Source organism: Triturus cristatus, chromosome 7 (assembly GCF_964204655.1).
Source record: "Triturus cristatus chromosome 7, aTriCri1.1, whole genome shotgun sequence".
Lineage (NCBI taxonomy): Eukaryota > Metazoa > Chordata > Amphibia > Caudata > Salamandridae > Triturus > Triturus cristatus.
Genome location: NC_140590.1, coordinates 1,729,005,030 through 1,729,023,123, shown reverse-complemented (window position 1 = coordinate 1,729,023,123; position 18,094 = coordinate 1,729,005,030). Strand labels below are relative to the sequence as shown.

The 18,094-nt window shown below is 41.6% G+C and overlaps 1 protein-coding gene across 1 annotated transcript in view; it reads left to right on the top strand.

Annotated features, from left to right (window-relative positions):
- The window catches only part of LOC146812909 (uncharacterized), a 1,154,794-nt gene that overhangs the window by 326,924 nt on the left and 809,776 nt on the right, over window positions 1-18,094 (top strand). The window contains exon 5 of the mRNA XM_085619975.1: window positions 12,941-12,994. Within this exon, the coding sequence (XP_085476101.1) occupies window positions 12,941-12,994 (54 nt within the window). The remainder of the gene's footprint in view (window positions 1-12,940; window positions 12,995-18,094) is intronic.

The following is an 18,094-nucleotide window of genomic DNA, read 5'->3' as shown; positions in this document are numbered from 1 at the left end:
CCTGGAGGACCCCGAAGGCAGAAAAAAAAAGTAATTTTTTTTTAAAAAAAATCGCGGGGGTGGTAAAAAACCATAAAAAAAATGTTTTTTTTTTTAATATGTAGTTTATTGAAAAATAAATATATAAAAAAAATAATAATACATACATAACTTAGCATTTAAAAAACCATACAAATTCACTGAAAAAACCATAGGTTTCACACACGTTATAGTTAGGAATTAGCATTTAAAAAACCTTGCAAATTCACTTAAAAAAACATAGGTTTCACATATGTTATAGTTAGGTTGATATTTCACTCGTAAAAAACCAATGAAATTCCCCCATTATAGTTACTTCAGATAACTATAACTCGCGCGACCGCCACTCTATCACAAGGATGATGTCATCAGTGATGTCAAGAGTGATGCCACTGACCATGTCATGAGTGATGTAATATGTGATGTCATGAGCAGAGGATTGCGGGCGCGTGAGTTATAGTTATCTGAAGTAACTATAACGGGGGAATTTCATTGGTTTTTTACGAGTGAAATATCCACCTAACTATAACATGTGTGAAACCTATGGTTTTTTAAGTGAATATATATATATATATATCTCAATATATATATGTGTGTGTGTGTGTTAATGTTAATTTTAATTGCATTTGTAAAGCGCTGCTGCTACCCGAAGGTGTCCTGGTGCTAGATATAAATATATATTCCGTGAAAAAAACACCATGAATAAAGTGAAAGATGTTAATGAATTAGAAACTAGTATTAGAGAACATACTACAGATGAGAATATATTATTATCTTCAGATGTTCCTACCTTACTTATTTTACACGATCTTGACAATGCCTCAAGCGCTCAACCCGCAGGACCAGATTCTGACTTCACAACACAACTGAGGCTCAATAAAATCAATATGGCACAAAAGGGAGCTGGCATAAGTCTGTTTAAAGCAAAATCAAATTTTATTCCACTAATGCCGAAAGATGCAGTAGACATTTTCCACGATTGTGTAATTAATGATATGAAAAAATTGTATCAGCACAACAAGGGCAAGAAAAGAAACAAAATCCAACATACAAAACTACAATATGCTAACCTTATGTAAAAATTAGGTGAAAACAATGAAATCATGATTAAAAATTCAGATAACGGCGGCAACTTGGTTATTTGGCCCAAGAATGAATATATTAAAGAGGCCAACAGACAATTAAATGATTGCAGTGGCTATGAAAAAACGATACACAAGAAATATATCAAAGCTAAAGAGACTCTCTATAAGCAGCTTTCACAATGGCGCAGGGAAGGACTGATTTCATCTGAAGAATTCAAATTCATGAATAATGAATTTCCAGTTCTCCCTGTCCTATACCTAATCCCAAAAATCCATAAAGAAACAATACCGACACCTGGAAGACCTATTATATCGGCCATCAAAAGTGTTGGAGAACAAGTGGGCCAATACATTGATTTTTTCTTGCAAGATCTAGTCAAAAATCTACCAAGTTATGTAAGAGACACGAGTGACTTCTTGGAAAAGATTAAAGATCAATATTGGAATGAAGATATGCTACTTATAACTTTAGACTTTGTGTCTCTTTACACAAGCATAAATCACGCACAAGGAATAGCCGCAGTAAAACATTTTTTGGCCAACAGGACAATTGAATATCATGAACACAATAGGGTTATTGTTGATCTCATTAAATGGTGTTTAAACAATAATATCTTTCTATTTGGGAAGGAACTGTATAGACAACTCAGAGGAGTTGCAATGGGTTCCTGTTTCTCCCCCAGCTAAGCGTGTTTACACGTGGGCTGGTGGGAGGAACAGGTCCTCAATATAGAACACAAAGAATGGGAAAATGAAAAGATAATATGCTATTTAAGATATATCGATGATATATTTATCCTGTGGCAAGGAGATAAACAAGAAGCCATAAGCTTTGTGTAAATTATTAATTGCAACTCCCTCAACCTCCATTTCACATCACACATCAACAAAATGAGTGCAGAATTTTTAGATGTGAAAATTTACAATTAGATGAAAAAATTGAAACTACTCTATACAGAAAAACCATGGCAGGAAATGTAATGCTTCATGCAACTATTTTGCATCCCAAGCATTTAATAGCTAGCATTCCCTACGGTGAGATATTGAGGCTTAAGAGAATATGTAGTCTAACTACGGATTTTGAATCTTGCCTAAATTATTTGATTAAGAGATTAAAGTTAAGAGGATACACAGACAAAACACTACAACTAGCTATTGATAAAGCAAAATTAAGACCTGGAGAAAGACTTTTTAAACCCAGGAAGTCAGAAGGGGTAGCAAAGGTGGCCACAAGGGAAGAAATCATGTCAAATGAAAGTACAAGGTTAATAACTACATTTAGTAATGAAGAAAGAAAAATCAGGGCTATTGTGAAGAAAAATTGGCCCATATTACTAACAGATGGAGTACTCAATTTAAGATTGCCTAGTACCCCTACTGTTACATTTAGGAGAGCTAAAAATATGGGTGCCATTTTGGACAAAAGTAGCCCTGAAACCAGACAAAATGTAATGTGGCTTCAACCTGCACATGGTTTCCATAAGTGCTCAAGCTGTAGAGCCTGCAAATTTGGAACTAATACAACTCACTATAAAGCTCCATTCAATACGCAGGAGGTGGCTATTAATGGAAGTTTCAACTGCAAGACCGAATTTGCGTTGTATGTCCTGACATGCACCTGTGGATTGAATTATATCGGCAGTACAAAGATGCAGCTGCATGTCAGGATCCTGCAACACCTCCGTGCTATTTTACATAGTGACCCGACTTACCCTGTGGCACATCACTTTAAAAGTACTCACAATAATGATGTTGCTTGTCTTAAATATTTTGTGGTAGGTTCAGTTCCTAAATCACGTAGAGGGGGAAATCGTGAGCTACAGCTAAGACAACTCGAAACTAAAATAATTCTAGAATTCGATAGCAAGTGGCCTAATGGGTTGAACGATACTGAGGACATGCACAATTTCATTTAATGCCTTCAGTCCCCCATGTCTCTATGTACTGGCATCCCTATCTCTTGGAATTTGTATCTACTACATCAAAAAAATCAAAAATATGACACTTGTGTTTCCTCTTCACCTTGCTGATGCAATACATCAAATGTAATTCTAGTTGTATTGCGATCTTAATATATAGGTTCCCTAATATTAAGTAAAAAATTAAAATGAAATTGACCTTTTTGACCGAAACAATTTACATAATTTCAATGCTTGCCTTATATAAAAACAACACACATAATTTTTCCTCTCTTTTTTACCACTATTTTTTACCGATATGAAAATATGTTTGAATATTGTATATATGATTTTAACAATATTTTCCAGAAATGGTTGTTTCATTGTTATCAATATGTATATTTATTTATTTATTCATTCGGTATGCACTTTAATGAATATTTGCACTAATTTGCACAGTTTTGCACAGTGTATTGATAGCTGCTTTGTTATTTGCACTTTATAGACTATCTATCAATGTCTGGGCTAGATATTTTATGCTGATACTAGCTAATAACAACAAGCTGATGCAATATGGATCAAATAGAATTTGTAGAAAGATAATAGAATTTTATGTAAAATAAATAATATAGCATAAAATATTCGTTCTATTATTGATTCATGTATGTGTACAGACATAGTCAAAAATCTCTATATGAATCTATAAGTATAGGTCCAGTCACTGTAATCAGTTTGCACACATATTTAGATATATATATATATATATTTTTTTTTTTTTACATGTTATAAATGCAGGTATTTATACCAGTATAACACATTTTGAGATTGAACTCGATACATTAAAAATTGTTTGTTTAAATCATTGTGAGCATTGCCTCAAACCACAAAACGGAAAGTGTTTTCTCTATGTCCATGGTCACATGATCAAACACGAGTAAATTATGGTGATACACCTTTAAGCATTTAAAAAGAATCATATTCACTGTGACCGCTGTGTGATCAAGGGCTTCCGAACTCGAAATGCGTCACTGCTATAACTGGGCTGAATAAATTCCATCTCGCCGATTCTCTGTGGTCCGTCTCCTTCTTCGCCGGCTTTTGTTAGCTGGAAGTTGCTTTGGAGTGACACTTTGCCGAAAATATATATAAAATCAGTGATGTCATGAGTGATGTCACTGACCATGTCATGAGTGATGTAATATGTGACATCATCAGCAATGCATTGCGGGTGCGCGAGTTATAGTTAGCTGAACTAACTATAACGGGGGAATTTCAATGGTTTTGTACGAGTGAAAAGTCCAGCTAACTATAACGCCCCTGAAACCTATGGTTTTTTCAGAGAATTTCTAAGGTTTTTTAAATGCTAATTCCTAACTATAACGTGCCTGAAATCTATGGTTTTTTCAGTGAATTTCAAAGGTTTTTTAAATGCTAATTTCTAACTATGCCTACCGAGATAGGACATGTGAAGAAAGAAGAAAAAACGCACAGAAAGAAAAAAAAGAAATGCAGAAAGAAGCAACAGAAGTCCTCAAAGACGAAGAAAAGTGCAGGAAGAAGGATAACATGCATAAAGAACAAACAGAAGAGCAGAAAGAAGCCTTGTTGCAAAATCATCCTGTACCCTCAACTTTTTCAGACGGATACTGGTGGTAACTGAGTCTGACTAACCAGTCCTAGAGCCAGTGCTATGTTAAAAGACACTCAGAATACAGTGAAAACACCTACATACACTAGGGAACACTATGCGTTGGGGTCCCCCTGTGATCAGCATGACCTCCTCTGTAAGCCCCTAGTATATAATAGGGCAGGGGATTAAAACTACGTCTTAAAACGCGTCACAGGGCGTGTTTGCACACATCACCTCAGGCCCCGTCCCCTCACTTCCCCACTGTGTAAACATGCCATGTGGCCGTTTTAAGTTGGGTGATTTAGTCCCCTTGAATCCTGAGGGTCCCTAGGGTCCAACTAGACCACTAGGTTCCTCCAGTAAGCGCCACAGAGCTGCGTTGAAGAGAAATGTAAAAAGGGGCACAGCCTAGACCACCTCTCTGCAACGCAGCAAAGTGGTGCTTACTGGAAGCACCTGGTGGGCTAGTTGGCCCCCAGGGTCCCTCAGGATTGAAGGGGAATTCTTTCCCCAACTTAAAACGCGCCACATGGCTTGTTTGCACACGTTAACTTAGGCCCCGTCCCCTCCCTTCACCACTGTGCAAACACGCCCTGTGGCCGTTTTTAGTTGGGAAATTAAGTTAATTTGAATCCTGAGGGTCCCTAGGGTCCAACTAGCCCACTAGGTACCTCCAGTATGCGCCACAGAGCTGCGTTGCAGAGAGGTGTAAAAAGTGGCACGGCCTGGACCACCTCTCTGCAACGCAGCTCAGTGGCGCTTACTGGAAGCACCTGGTGGGCTAGTTAGCCCCCAGGGGCCCTCAGGATTGAAGGGGAATTATTTCCCCAACTTAAAACGTGCCACAAGGCTTGTTTGCACACGTTAACTCAGGCCCCGTCCCCTCCCTTCACCACTGTGTAAACACGCCCTGTGGCCGTTTTTAGTTGGGAGATTAAGTTAATATGAATCCTGAGGGTCCCGAGGGTCCAACTAGCCCACTAGGTACCTCCAGTATGCGCCACAGAGCTGCGTTGCAGAGAGGTGTAAAAAGGGTCACGGCCTGGACCACCTCTCTGCAACGCAGCTCAGTGGCGCTTACTGGAAACAGCTGGTGGGCTAGTTAGCCCCCAGGGGCCCTCATGATTGAAGGGGAATTATTTCCCCAACTTAAAACGCGCCATAGGGTGTGTTTGCACACGTCACCTCAGGCCCGGTCCCCTTCCTTCCCCACTGTGTAAACATGCCCTGTGGCCGTTTTTTACGTTGGGAGATTAAGTCCCCTTGAATCCTGAGGATCCCTAGGGGCAAAATAGCCCACTAGGTACGTCCAGTACGTGCCATTGCAGAGAGGTGTAAAAAGGGGCACGGCCTGCACCACCTCTCTGCAACGCAGAGCAGTGGCACTTACTGGAAGCACCTGGTGGGCTAGTTTGCCCCCAGGGTCCCTCAGGATTGAAAGGGAATTATTTCCCCAACTTAAAACGCGCCACAGGGCGTGTTTGCACACGTCACCTCAGGCCTCGTCCCCTCCCTTCACCACTGTGTAAACGCGCCCTGTGGCCGTTCCAAGTTGAGAGATTAAGTCCCCTTGAATCCTAAGGGTCCCTAGGGTCAAACTAGCCCACTAGGTACCTCCAGTAGGCGCCACAGAGCTGCGTTGCATAGAGGTGTAAAAAGGGGCGTGGCCTCAGAACACCTGTCTGCAATGCAGCTCCCTGGCGCACACTGGAGATACCTGTTGGACTAGTTGGCCCTCAGGGACCCTCAGTATTGAAGGGGAATTAATTCCCCAACTTACAACTGGCCAGGGGGCGCGTTTGCAGGGTGCTGCAAGGAGGGGGCATGGCCTCCAGCGCGATGCCTGTCTTTTATTTATTTTATTTTTTTAAGAAGGAGGGCTGTGTGGCCCCCTTCTTTTTCTAATTTACTGGCCCTTGGGACCCCATCCCCCAGGGCCTGCACCATAATTTTTTATGTTGAAAAAATAAATTTGGCCCTCCCAAGGCCTTAATCGGCCCCGGGGACCCCAACCCCCGGGTCATGGCCTTTTTTTTATTTAAATTCTTTAGGAGGGGGCTGCATTTCCCCCCTCCTCAGGCCACTTATGGCTCCGGGGACCCCATCCCCCGGGGCTGGCCTTTGTTTTTTATTATTTTAAAATATATATATTTATAGAAACACCTAGGACATGCTGGACAAACCGTATGTACCTATCACCATGACGATTTGCGTGATATTCATTAAAAGGCGACTATGCATAGAATGAATCCACATGGAATGTATTTACACCGCTAGTGAAGCTCTGACGTGTCTGACGCCCTACCGTGCCTAATCCCGGCGCCCCCACCGGTGGGTACTCTCCAAGTAGACACCCTTGTCGTTTATTTATACAAACATGGGTAGCTATTGACGGGCACATTTAATATACACGCACACCAAGCCATTTAAAGGGGATTGGACAAAAATTCGACCAAACTATGCAAGAAACCCCCTCACGGTTAATAAAAAACACATCCACCGCCGGATGTGTAATACTTTTTATTTTACTATCTGGAAAGGAGACGAACCTCACTTGAGAGTCACAGCGTGCTCCTGGCTGAGCCCAATGCTGTGTTACACCCACCAGTGCCCGCCGATTACCTCACACCTCTGTGTTGTATTCCACCAGCTCGTGCGTATGCTATGACACTCTCTAGCCCATGTGCACTGTAACACCACCCCGTGAATATGTCATGCCACACTTGCCTTCGGACGGGTTATATTGCCCCATCTAACGTGCCTTCCTCGATGTGTATGTTATAACGCACAGCGCTATGCCATACATATTACAATCTGGGATCCATATCTTTTTCACAGTGCATATGCAACGTTACACTCCCCAGCACATATTTTATATTACAACTTTAGAGACTAGTTATGTTACACAACACTGCCCTGTGCATATTATACTCCAAGGCGTATATCGCATAGCACGCGCTAGTGCCTGTGCTATCTCGCGCTCTCCAATGAATCTGTCATTGTGCACAATGTATTGCATATTATATTTCACGCCCCGGTTCATCTTATATCACACTTTTTGGTGCATAGTTTATACCATATATTACATTTAGTTTTCATTTTCAATTGTGCTCTCAGGACTATGTTCTATATAACACTGCGTCCACCTACCCTTTTCAAAGGCATTACATTTTGCGATGGGGGTGGAGGGTCAGGGGGTGTTTCTGCCAAGTGAGCCCGGAGTCACAGTCACAAACATCTTCTTCTTCCTGAATAAAAGTGAGATTATGCTGCATACTTGTTCATATTTTAAGTAGTTCGCACAGACACACATTTTAAAAACAATAAAGTTCCTAATACCCACCTTCTCTGAACAGTTAGCTTGCTGCCCCATCCACCTCCAACCTATCCTCTGTTGTCTGAATCCATGGACTAGCCTCCTCCCTCCTGCCATGCATGGTCTGATGTGCTGCCACTGCCCTCCATTTAGCATGATGTACCAGTCCACTCCCCCTGCCCTCCATTGCCCAATTCTATGGCCCATCATTGACCTCCTGCTTAGGCTCTGTGCTTAGCTTGCTGCCCCTATTCTCCTTCCCCCTGCCCTCCGATGTCCTTGTGCATGCCCTTGCTCCATCCTTTTTGCCCACTATGTTCCATGGACCTGCCACTCCTATCTACTCTGAGTGTTCTGTTGAGCTGCCACTCCCCTCCCACCTGCCTAGCATTGTTAGATGACTGTAACCTGTCCCTGCCACCTCCACCCTGCCTGTCCACATGCCATGCCCCTATCCCCTTCCTCCTGACCTCCATGGTCCATTTTACTGCCACACCCTTCTGCCCTCCCTGATCTGTTGTGCTGCAACTGCTCCTCCTGCCTGCCCCGCGCGGTCTGTTGTGAGGCCCCTTCCCCTGAAATCTCTTGTCTGTGCCCAGGTCCTGACCCTCCCTTCTATCCTCCATGGTCCTTTGTGCATGCCCCTGCACCCTCCTTCTTGCCCATCATAGCCATTGTGCTGCCACTAACCCTCCCGCTTGCCATGCATGGTCTTCTGTGATGCCATGGCCCCTGCCACCTTGCCTGTGTGGTCAGCTAACTGCCCCTGACCCCCTCCCACCTTCCCTCCATGGTCTGTGTGTATGCCACCATAGTCTCATTGTTGCTCTCCATGGTGTGTCTTGTTTTTAGTGCGCATCCTGCCTGACCTCCATGGTAATCTTGCTGCTCCTCCCCTGCCACCTTGCCCCCAGCCCTCTGTTTCCATGTGTAGACCCCCTATTCCCTCCCTCCTGGCTTGTCTGTTCCATTGTAATGCCCCTGATCCGTCCCTCCTGCCCTTCATGGTCTGTTATGCTGCAGCTTTTTCTCCTGTCTGTCTATTATGGTCATCTAGCTACCATTGCCTCTTTCCCATCTGTTCTCTGTCGTCCATGTGCATGGTCCGTCCCCTCCCTATTGCTTTCTATGGATTGTTGTGCTGCACTCCCGTCCCGCATGCGCTGTGTGGTGTATTGTGCTGCTGCAAACCCTGATGCCTTCCCTGTAGGGTCAGTTTGGCGCACCTCTCCATGTCCCTCCTGTCCTCTGTTATCCGAGTCCATGTCCCTACCCCAATTCCTCCTGCCTACCATGATTCAATGTACCATACTTGCGAACATTTTGAACTTGGTAAGAGGGAGATTTTGAAAAAAAACTGGGGTATTGATTTTCCCCTTTAAGTTACATTGAAAAAGAGTAGATTGTAGACAGGAGACAGATCAAATAAAGCCCATTTGAGCTTAAAAACATTGGACGTTTCCTGGCTGAAATGGGTCTGTTGGCATGTATGGTTGTACTACCACTGCCTCTTCCTTCTGCCCACAATGCGCTATTATATTGCCACAGCCTCTCTTGCCAGTCCTGCATTTTCGGTTTGTTGCCCCTGCCCCTCTTTCCACTGCCCTCCATAGTATGTTGTGCTGCCACTGCCCTTCCTGCCTGCCCAGTGTGGTCAAATTGTTGCCTCTGCACTCTCCTACTTGCCTTCAATTTTCAGAGTCCGTGCCCCTGGCCTCTGCCTCTCAACAGTATCCCAATGAACAACTAGATTGCTAACATTCTATATTTATTACAAAAGTGTGGAACGCCTGACGTCATCTTGATGTAATCAAAACTGTAAGAACTTTTAAATTATTTGTAATCTTTATGTTTTTTTATCCAGTTGACCACTTGATTAAATGTTGCACCTTGGCGAGAGGATGTGGTGTTACTTCCAGAGCTGCAGACTTTGCAACTGGGGAACCAGGTTGGAGTTTCTGCTTCAGCTCAACATTCTGTGATTGTGGTCAAATCACTTAATCTCCCCATGTCTACAATCAAAATGAATTTGATCTTGTGTGATGTAACCAATGCTCATGTAAAGCATTCCAATACCTGACAAGTCTGCACTATATAAAACTGCAAATACACAAAAAATAAGTGTTTTGCACACTTCTGTGATTGGGCTACATGTGGGCTACATCTGGGTGATATTTGTGCTGCATTTAGGCTCTTTTGTGTCTGGTGGCCATCTTGGGAGATTTATTTGTTATGAAGTTTCCTAATTTCCTCATTTACTGCAGTCTCCTCAGTAGGAAATGCTTTCAGTTTTTTACTTTGATTCCATCAAGAAGGTATTCAGATATGTCACACATTTGCCATAAATTCTGAATGTTAGCACTCTAGTTGCTCATTAGATCACTGTAGTAAAGCTACTGCTCACCACGGAAGTCTGCTGCTGGTATTAAAAGTGCATGTTTCAGTCTGCATATCAGAATTTTTTAATGAAATAGAAGAGGATTTGTGAAGTCAAAATGTGCCCTAATTTTTCTTTCTGCAGCACTAATCATAATTTCTATGGCAGAATGAATCACCTCATTGTGTTCCTTTGTAAATTAAATGTTTTAAGTGTTACCACTTTATTCCATTCAAGATGGCTTGAGGTGTGCCATACTTTTGTCATAAGTAAGACTGTTAGCGCTCTAGTTGTTTGTTAGAACACTCTGGGACATTCTGTCATTGGGCTATACTTGGGCTACATCTGGGTGATATTTGGGCTACATTTGTGCTCTTTTGTCTCTGGTGGCCATTTTGGGAGACTTATTTGTTATGATGTTTCCTAATTTCCTCATTTACTGCAGTCTCCTCAGTAGAAAATACTTTCAGTTTTTTACTTTGATTCCATCAAGAAGGCATTCAGATGTGTCACAAATTTGCCATAAATTCAGAATGTTAGCACTCTAGTTTCTTATTAGATCACTGTAGTAAAGCTACTGCTCACCAGGGAAGTCTGCTGCTGGTATTGAAAGTGCATGTTTCAGTCTGCATGTCAGAATTTTTTTATGAAATAGAAGAGGATTTGAGAAGTCACTCAAAATGTGCCCTAATTTTTCTTTCTGCAGCACTAATTATACTTTCTATGGCAAAATGAACCCCCTCATTTTGTTCCTTTTTAAATTAAATGTTTTAAGAATTACCACTTTATTCCAACCAAGATGGCTTCAGGTGTGCCATACGTTTGTCATAAGTAGGACTGTTAGCGCTCTAGTTGTTCTTTAGAACACACCCTGGGAAGCTGCAGTAGAACACAAAGGAATCAACTGACAGTCTCTGCCCTTGTTGGATGTACATGTTTTACTGAGAATGTCAGACTTCATTCTCACATGACTGAGAAAGATAATGTGAATTTACAGAAAATATGCTCTCAGTTAGCTTATAGATCACCTTCCAAACCTCTGTGGGAAAAGCATGAGAAAATAGTTTTCTCTCAAACATGATTCATGATATCACAGCAGAAGGCTTTTTCACATGGTAAAATCACCTTAGAACACACCACAATTCCTAAAATGAGTATGGTACCATCAACAAATGATTTATAATGTAACTAAAGTCTTAAAACCTTCTATTAACTGCAATGCTTTTTAATGAGGTGCTATCATGTATATTGGTCCCAAGATGGCTGCCAGCACTTCTTGGATGAAGTGCTGACAGCCAATCAGATCTCACAATGAGATGTGTGGTTAGGCTCCGCCCAGATATATATGTGATTTTACTTTTGATTTTCTCAGGAACTACTGAACGGATTTACACCATTTAATCAAAAGGCACATGCCTGACCTGAGGACTACCTCTTTGCCAAATTTCAAGTAATTCTGTTCAGCCGTTCGGGCTGTACCTTTGACTAAAGGTCCTATGGGAAAATGCGTGGGGAAAACGCGTTTTGGGACCCCCCTTTTTTTTCAGCCCCCGCTTGACGAATCACCCCGAGACTTTCAGGGTAGGAGCTGAGCGGAGCGCCCCATTAGTTTTGACAATTTCACGAAGATAAGTCTACCGGCGCCAAAGTTATTCAAAATAGAATTTTCAGATTTCCTATGGGAACTCGGTGCTAACTATAACTATCTACTGGCGACCGCTAGTAGATAATATGTGTGTGTGTTAATGTTAATATTAATTGCATTTGTAAAGCGCTGCTGCTACCCGAAGGTGTCCTGGTGCTAGATATAAATATATATTCCGTGAAAAAACACACAGGTTTCAGTGACATTATAGTTAGACATCAGCATTTAGAAAACCTTAGAAACTTGCGGGAAAAAACAAAGGTTACATTGACTTTATTTATAGTTAGGCTGCAATTTCACTCATACAAAACCATAGAAATTCACGTGTTATAGTTAGCTGAGCTAACTATAAGTCGCACCCCAGCAATACACTGCTGATGTCACATATTACATCTCTCATGACATGTTCAGTGACAGCACTGATGGCATCACTGATGACATCTCAAATGACATCACTGGTGACATCGTCCACATAATCTCTGATGTACCCACTCAAACCCTAATATAACCTTTCATACACTCACTTTAAAATAGAGACAACCATTCTCGAAAAAACCAGACACACCAATACCATTTAGAACATACCCACTCATATGTGTGGTAAACATCTGTGTGATAAAAATGGATGGTAAAGGCACTGCGTGCTAATTAATGCAATGTAAAGGCTGTTTCCCAGGGTGGCTGCACCTTTACTTTGAAGTCTTTTCAACTCTTACCCACCTTCATAAAAGCAGAAAATGCAAGATAACTGCATCTTTGTGAGGAGCGGAACATTTCAGCAAAATCCCGGCCTGGGCTTTGGCCCAAGGTGCATATTATCTGATACTCTGATATGAATGTAGCCAAATGCAAGGCATGCTTTTATGCTGATTAGTGCACTTTTTGCAGATTGGGGGAAAAACTGTCAATATACTTGTTAGCTTTCAAAATACTTTATAAACTCATTCATTGTTTGACTTTTTGTGTTTTAGAACAACGTAATGAATGATGTGGAGAGCTCAGTATCGAATCTGAACAAGACACTGGTAAAAATCCTTTACAATTAATTTGTGTTAGGGATTTTTCAGCATTGTTCATTTTTATTTCTGAAGTGTTTGATTTACAAAATGTTTGAAACGTCGATCTAGAATAAATTAAGCAAATTGTTAATTTTAAATGGACAAATAAGTCAATTTTCAATATACTGCACATATTCCTATATACCCTTCTGTGGGGATGCTGTGTGTTACCAATCAATATGGTGGAAGGCATTGCCTTAACCCTATGGCGACTGATTGCACCCAATTGTTAGGAATGTTATCTGTATTAGCCCAATGGTAGAGGCTCAGTATACGGGTTTAAGTTAGGCTTAACAGCTAGATGCTAGAAAAATGAACATATCTATCAATCAATCAGGATTTGTAGAGTGTGGCTGCTTCCCCCTGAGGGTCTTGACGCGCTGTCAGATAGTGCTGCCTGTTCTCCTATTGATTGAACATCCATGTCATGAGGTCCTAATTGAATTGCTAGAGCGATGGTGAGGCTCTGATATGCAGGGGGAGGTAGTTCCAGGTCTTAGCACCTAGATGGGTAAAGGAGCGGCCTCTGCTGTATGTCTGGCAGATCCGACAGAGCGCAACCAGGGCAAGGAATCTGAATCTGAGTTTCCTAATGGGCTGGTAAATGGTTTTGCGTTGGTTAAGGTACACCAGTCCTTCTTTGTGTGATGCCTTCCATGAGTGGGTGATTAGTTTGTACTGGTATCTCTTCTCTTGTACGTCCTCTATAATACATTTAATCAATCTTGCAAATGAATGACAGAAGAAAAGGTAGAATTTTTTTTAAGTCAGCTACTTGATTTCATTCTTTCCAAGTGGAGATGCCTGAGTGTATGAGCTATAATTGACTTAACCTTGACTCACCTATAAAGCAGTGATTTTAAAGGTGTTTGGCAATAAATACCTTTGATCCTCATCATGTGTATCAGCGGCTATCAACACTTGTCAGTTTTTGCTTTCTTTAATTTTGTATTTTCATCTAATGATTGGATATTTTTGCTCAATTAGGTGATTCTATAAATTCTAACCATCTTTATCTAACACAAATTTATTGTCTTAAAAATTGAAATTCCGATCTTCAAATCTTTGGGCCATTTATTGAATTAGTTCTGTTTTTCCTATGAGAACATTTCAGCCCTTTACTCCTGTCTGTCACTTGATTTAAGGTGACAGATAGATTAAAGGTAGTATGTTAGGAAAAAGAAAGAGTTCAGGTTTGGGAAAGGTTGGGTGCCGTGGAGAGGGTATACTATTTATTGTTTAAACAATGGAAATCTCAGAAAAATGTTTTTGACTAAAATTAAATGTCTGTGACTTCAAGGAAAAAATTAAGGAGATTAAGGATCAAATTTGAATGTTGTTTACCCCACAAGTAATCTTCTAATGTTAATGTTGACTTAAATCATTTTGAGAAAATTTCATGGAATTTCATCAAGATTTAATCTTCATGGATGAACAGCATTGTGGCTCTGAAGCTGGTTTGTAAGAGCCTTTTTACATTTGAAAAAATAGCTTGAAGGAAGAACAAATAATAAGCTAGAAGTAGGTGCTGCAGTTAAATATTGCACCCAGGGTGTGTTTAGTTTCCTGAGAGAATTTGTATTGACATTAAAACACATGCAGAATACAGCCTGTGCCACATTTCTAAATGCAGTGTTGCACTGCACTCAGATGTCGCAACAATATCTTATTACCAGCTTTGTTTGTTATGCCCAAACACAAAAATGGTGGTATTCCTAGTTCTTAACTCTGACTGGACATGCTGTGACATCATTTTTTAGCCCAAATACAGTGATAATTGGCAGAATGCTTGCAAAAAGAAAAGTTTAAGCCACTGGTAGTTGAGTCCGCTTTCCAGTCCATGGTTTTTCACCTACTGTGCCACTCCAGACAGAGATAAGGTACCTGAAAATCAACCTTGGTCCAAAAGGAAACGTCCCATCCATAATAACAAGCCAGGTCCTCTCTGAACAAGAACACTTGCAATCCATATCAGTTTTAACATACATTTGCCTTGTCAGTAAAGAATTGTTTGAATCTCGGGGGGTATACAGGACTCGCCACAATTAAGTGTCACACTGATCAAAACACAAAGATAATGGAAAGAATGCATGCAGAAAAAGTCTCAGACTCTGGCAATCAACTTTTCAATTAATCTTTTTTACCCACTATGCCCCACCAGAGATCTGCATACAAATCATCATTGGTCCTGCTTTGATAGGAAAGGTAAAAAAAACTGTGAAGTCTCATCTTCAGTGATGGGAACACAAGCAACCCACGGCCTGTATTAGCTTAATTCGACATCAGCATCGAGGTATTGTTTAAGTGAGCATGAGACTCACATCCCCCTCCAGTGATGATATTACCACTAGAAGAGCTTCTGCACCAGATGATATTCCAGGTGACTTATTTGTCTATGATTGAGAAAATTGACCCAAGTATATTCTTGCCTTTGCCAATGCCAATGCCATAGTGGAGGGAGCTTCCATCTCGAGTTCATAGAAGGGAGCAGAGATTATTCTCATTTCTAAAAAGGGGGACAGATCCTTACCTGCCAGGACCAATAAGGCTTATAGACTGTATCCAAAAAATACAAAACCATGACTGGGTTGCAAAATACAAGATGCTATCTCCCTTTAATCTGTTTTCACCAGAAAACTAGCACTATTGTTCAGGGTTTTTAATTCCTTCAGAAATTTTGGAAGATGGTTCTTATCATCAGAGGCTGCTTATATGTTGCCTTCATTGATCTCAAGCCAGAATTCAACCTAGTTCCTCACTTTAAATTATGGCAGGTTCTTCGAGAAATGGGTATGCCCCTTGATCTCATAGTTTTAGTCATCTGTCTGCAAAAAGAAAATTATGCCAGAGTATATCGGGGTAACCTGGGCAGGCTTACTGATTGGATTCCCGCAAATAAAGTAGTCTGTCAGGGCTGTGTCCTGGCTCCCACTTTGTTTTCCTTATATCCTGATGATATAGTCCACTATCTATATCAGCACACCACTACTGCCCCCGTTCTAGCGACACCTAAGACACCTATTTTGCTATTTGATGATGACACCTAATTGATCTCCATAAATCCTAGTGCACTCCAACACTAACTAACTACACTGTTTTGAGTAGTTTGCACCTCCTGTGGTTTGGAGATCAAAGTAGCAAGGACAAAGTTAATTACTTTAAATCAGCATTAAACCTTTAAAAGTAGATTACTGCTCTGGGGCATGACACTTGAGAGGGTGGATTCATTTATCTGTCTGGATATCACATTGTCCTTATCCATGTCTTGGAAGCCTCACATTGAGAAAATGACTCTTAGGCCCAAGCAGATCGTAGGTGCTATTTCTAAAGAACATTCTGCCTCCTTTAGGAAATCAATAGCCCCCTTTCCCCAGATATACAAAGCTAAGGCTGTGGGCTCTTCCAAGTATGGTTTTGAATTGCTGTTCAGATATTGTGATATTGAACTCCAATATCCGTGGCGTAGTATAAACAGCAGAGAATAAGCTCTCCTTCCTCTGAGCACTCCAACCTTTCCATTGTTGCTTTAAATGGGTAGGAAGGCAATAGATGATAAGTCCATGTATCGCCCACAGCCATTCTGGAGGAGTATTAATGGTATTAAGGAGCAACTTAAGAGAGCCTCCATAAAGGACTCCAAACCGTGGTACAATGACACGCTCAACAATGACAGACGCTCTCTCCGAGCCTCGGAACGCACCTGGAGGTCAACTCCTTCTGCCAACCACCTAAATACACTAAGGCAAAAGAGAAACGCATATTTCAGAAAGATCAAGCGCACTAAAGCAGAATTCTTCAGCCACCAATTAGATCAGGCTAGAAATCGTCCCAAAAAACTCTTCGAACTAATTAAAACACAATGTAAGGACACAAATCATCGTCCACAACACTTAGACTACCGGCAACCCAACTGTGAAGAATTCTCTGCCTTCTTCACCCTGAAGACAGACAATATCGAGATTGATCTACTCAATGATCTAACCCTACACACGGGACCGCACACAAAGTCCTCCCCGGAAATGCCAACTGCACTGTACCACTTCCCATCACAGCCTAACCTTAAAAACGACGCCAACTGGTCATCCTTTTCGACATACTCCGAAGAAGACATAAGTAAAATACTTGGGGACATGAACCCTGCCAATCATTTTGCCGATCCTCTTCCCGCAAACGCCGTTAAAAACCTAACACCACTACTTCTGCCCCTCTGGACTAAGATCATAAACAGTTCACTTCAACAAGGCTGCATCCCGGACACCCTCAAAATGGGGCAGGTCTCACCCATTCTAAAGAAACCCACGGCTGACCCGACGGACCTAAACAATTATCGCCCTATCTCCAACATCCCCACACTAGCCAAACTCTTGGAAAAATGTGTACACCTCCAACTGACAAGGCATATTGACCACTTTGACTTGCTGAATAAATACCAATCAGGATTCCGAGCAGGTTACAGTACTGAATCAGCCATGACACACATAATTGATGACGCGCTACAAATCCTGGATCAAAACGGAGCCTGCCTACTCATCTTGCTAGACTTATCCTCAGCTTTCGATACGGTCAAGCACGAGAACCTGTTGGATCTCCTGAAGCATAGAATGGGTCTATCAGGCGTAGTGCTAAACTGGTTTACCTCTTTTCTCCAAAATCGAACACAACAATTCAAGGCCAACAACTCCATGTCAAAACCCGTACCAGTTACACTAGGAGTACCGCAAGGGTCCTCTTTATCCCCGACTTTGTTTAACCTGTTCATGGAACCCCTCACCGAACTTCTTCAAGCATCTAACGTGCACTACCACATGTACGCGGATGACACGCAACTATACCTCAAGATCAACACTTTAGAAGACATCAAACTACTCAACACAACGCTGGGGGACACCCAGATATGGCTGGCAAAAAACCATCTCAAACTTAATGCCCAAAAAACTGAATTCCTGCTTATAGCTCCGCCCGCCCAAGTCCCTGTAATGCAAGAGTGGATAAAACACCTGACGGCATTCAATGTTCAACCAATCATCGTTGACTCAGCCAAATCACTGGGAATAACCCTCGACAGTA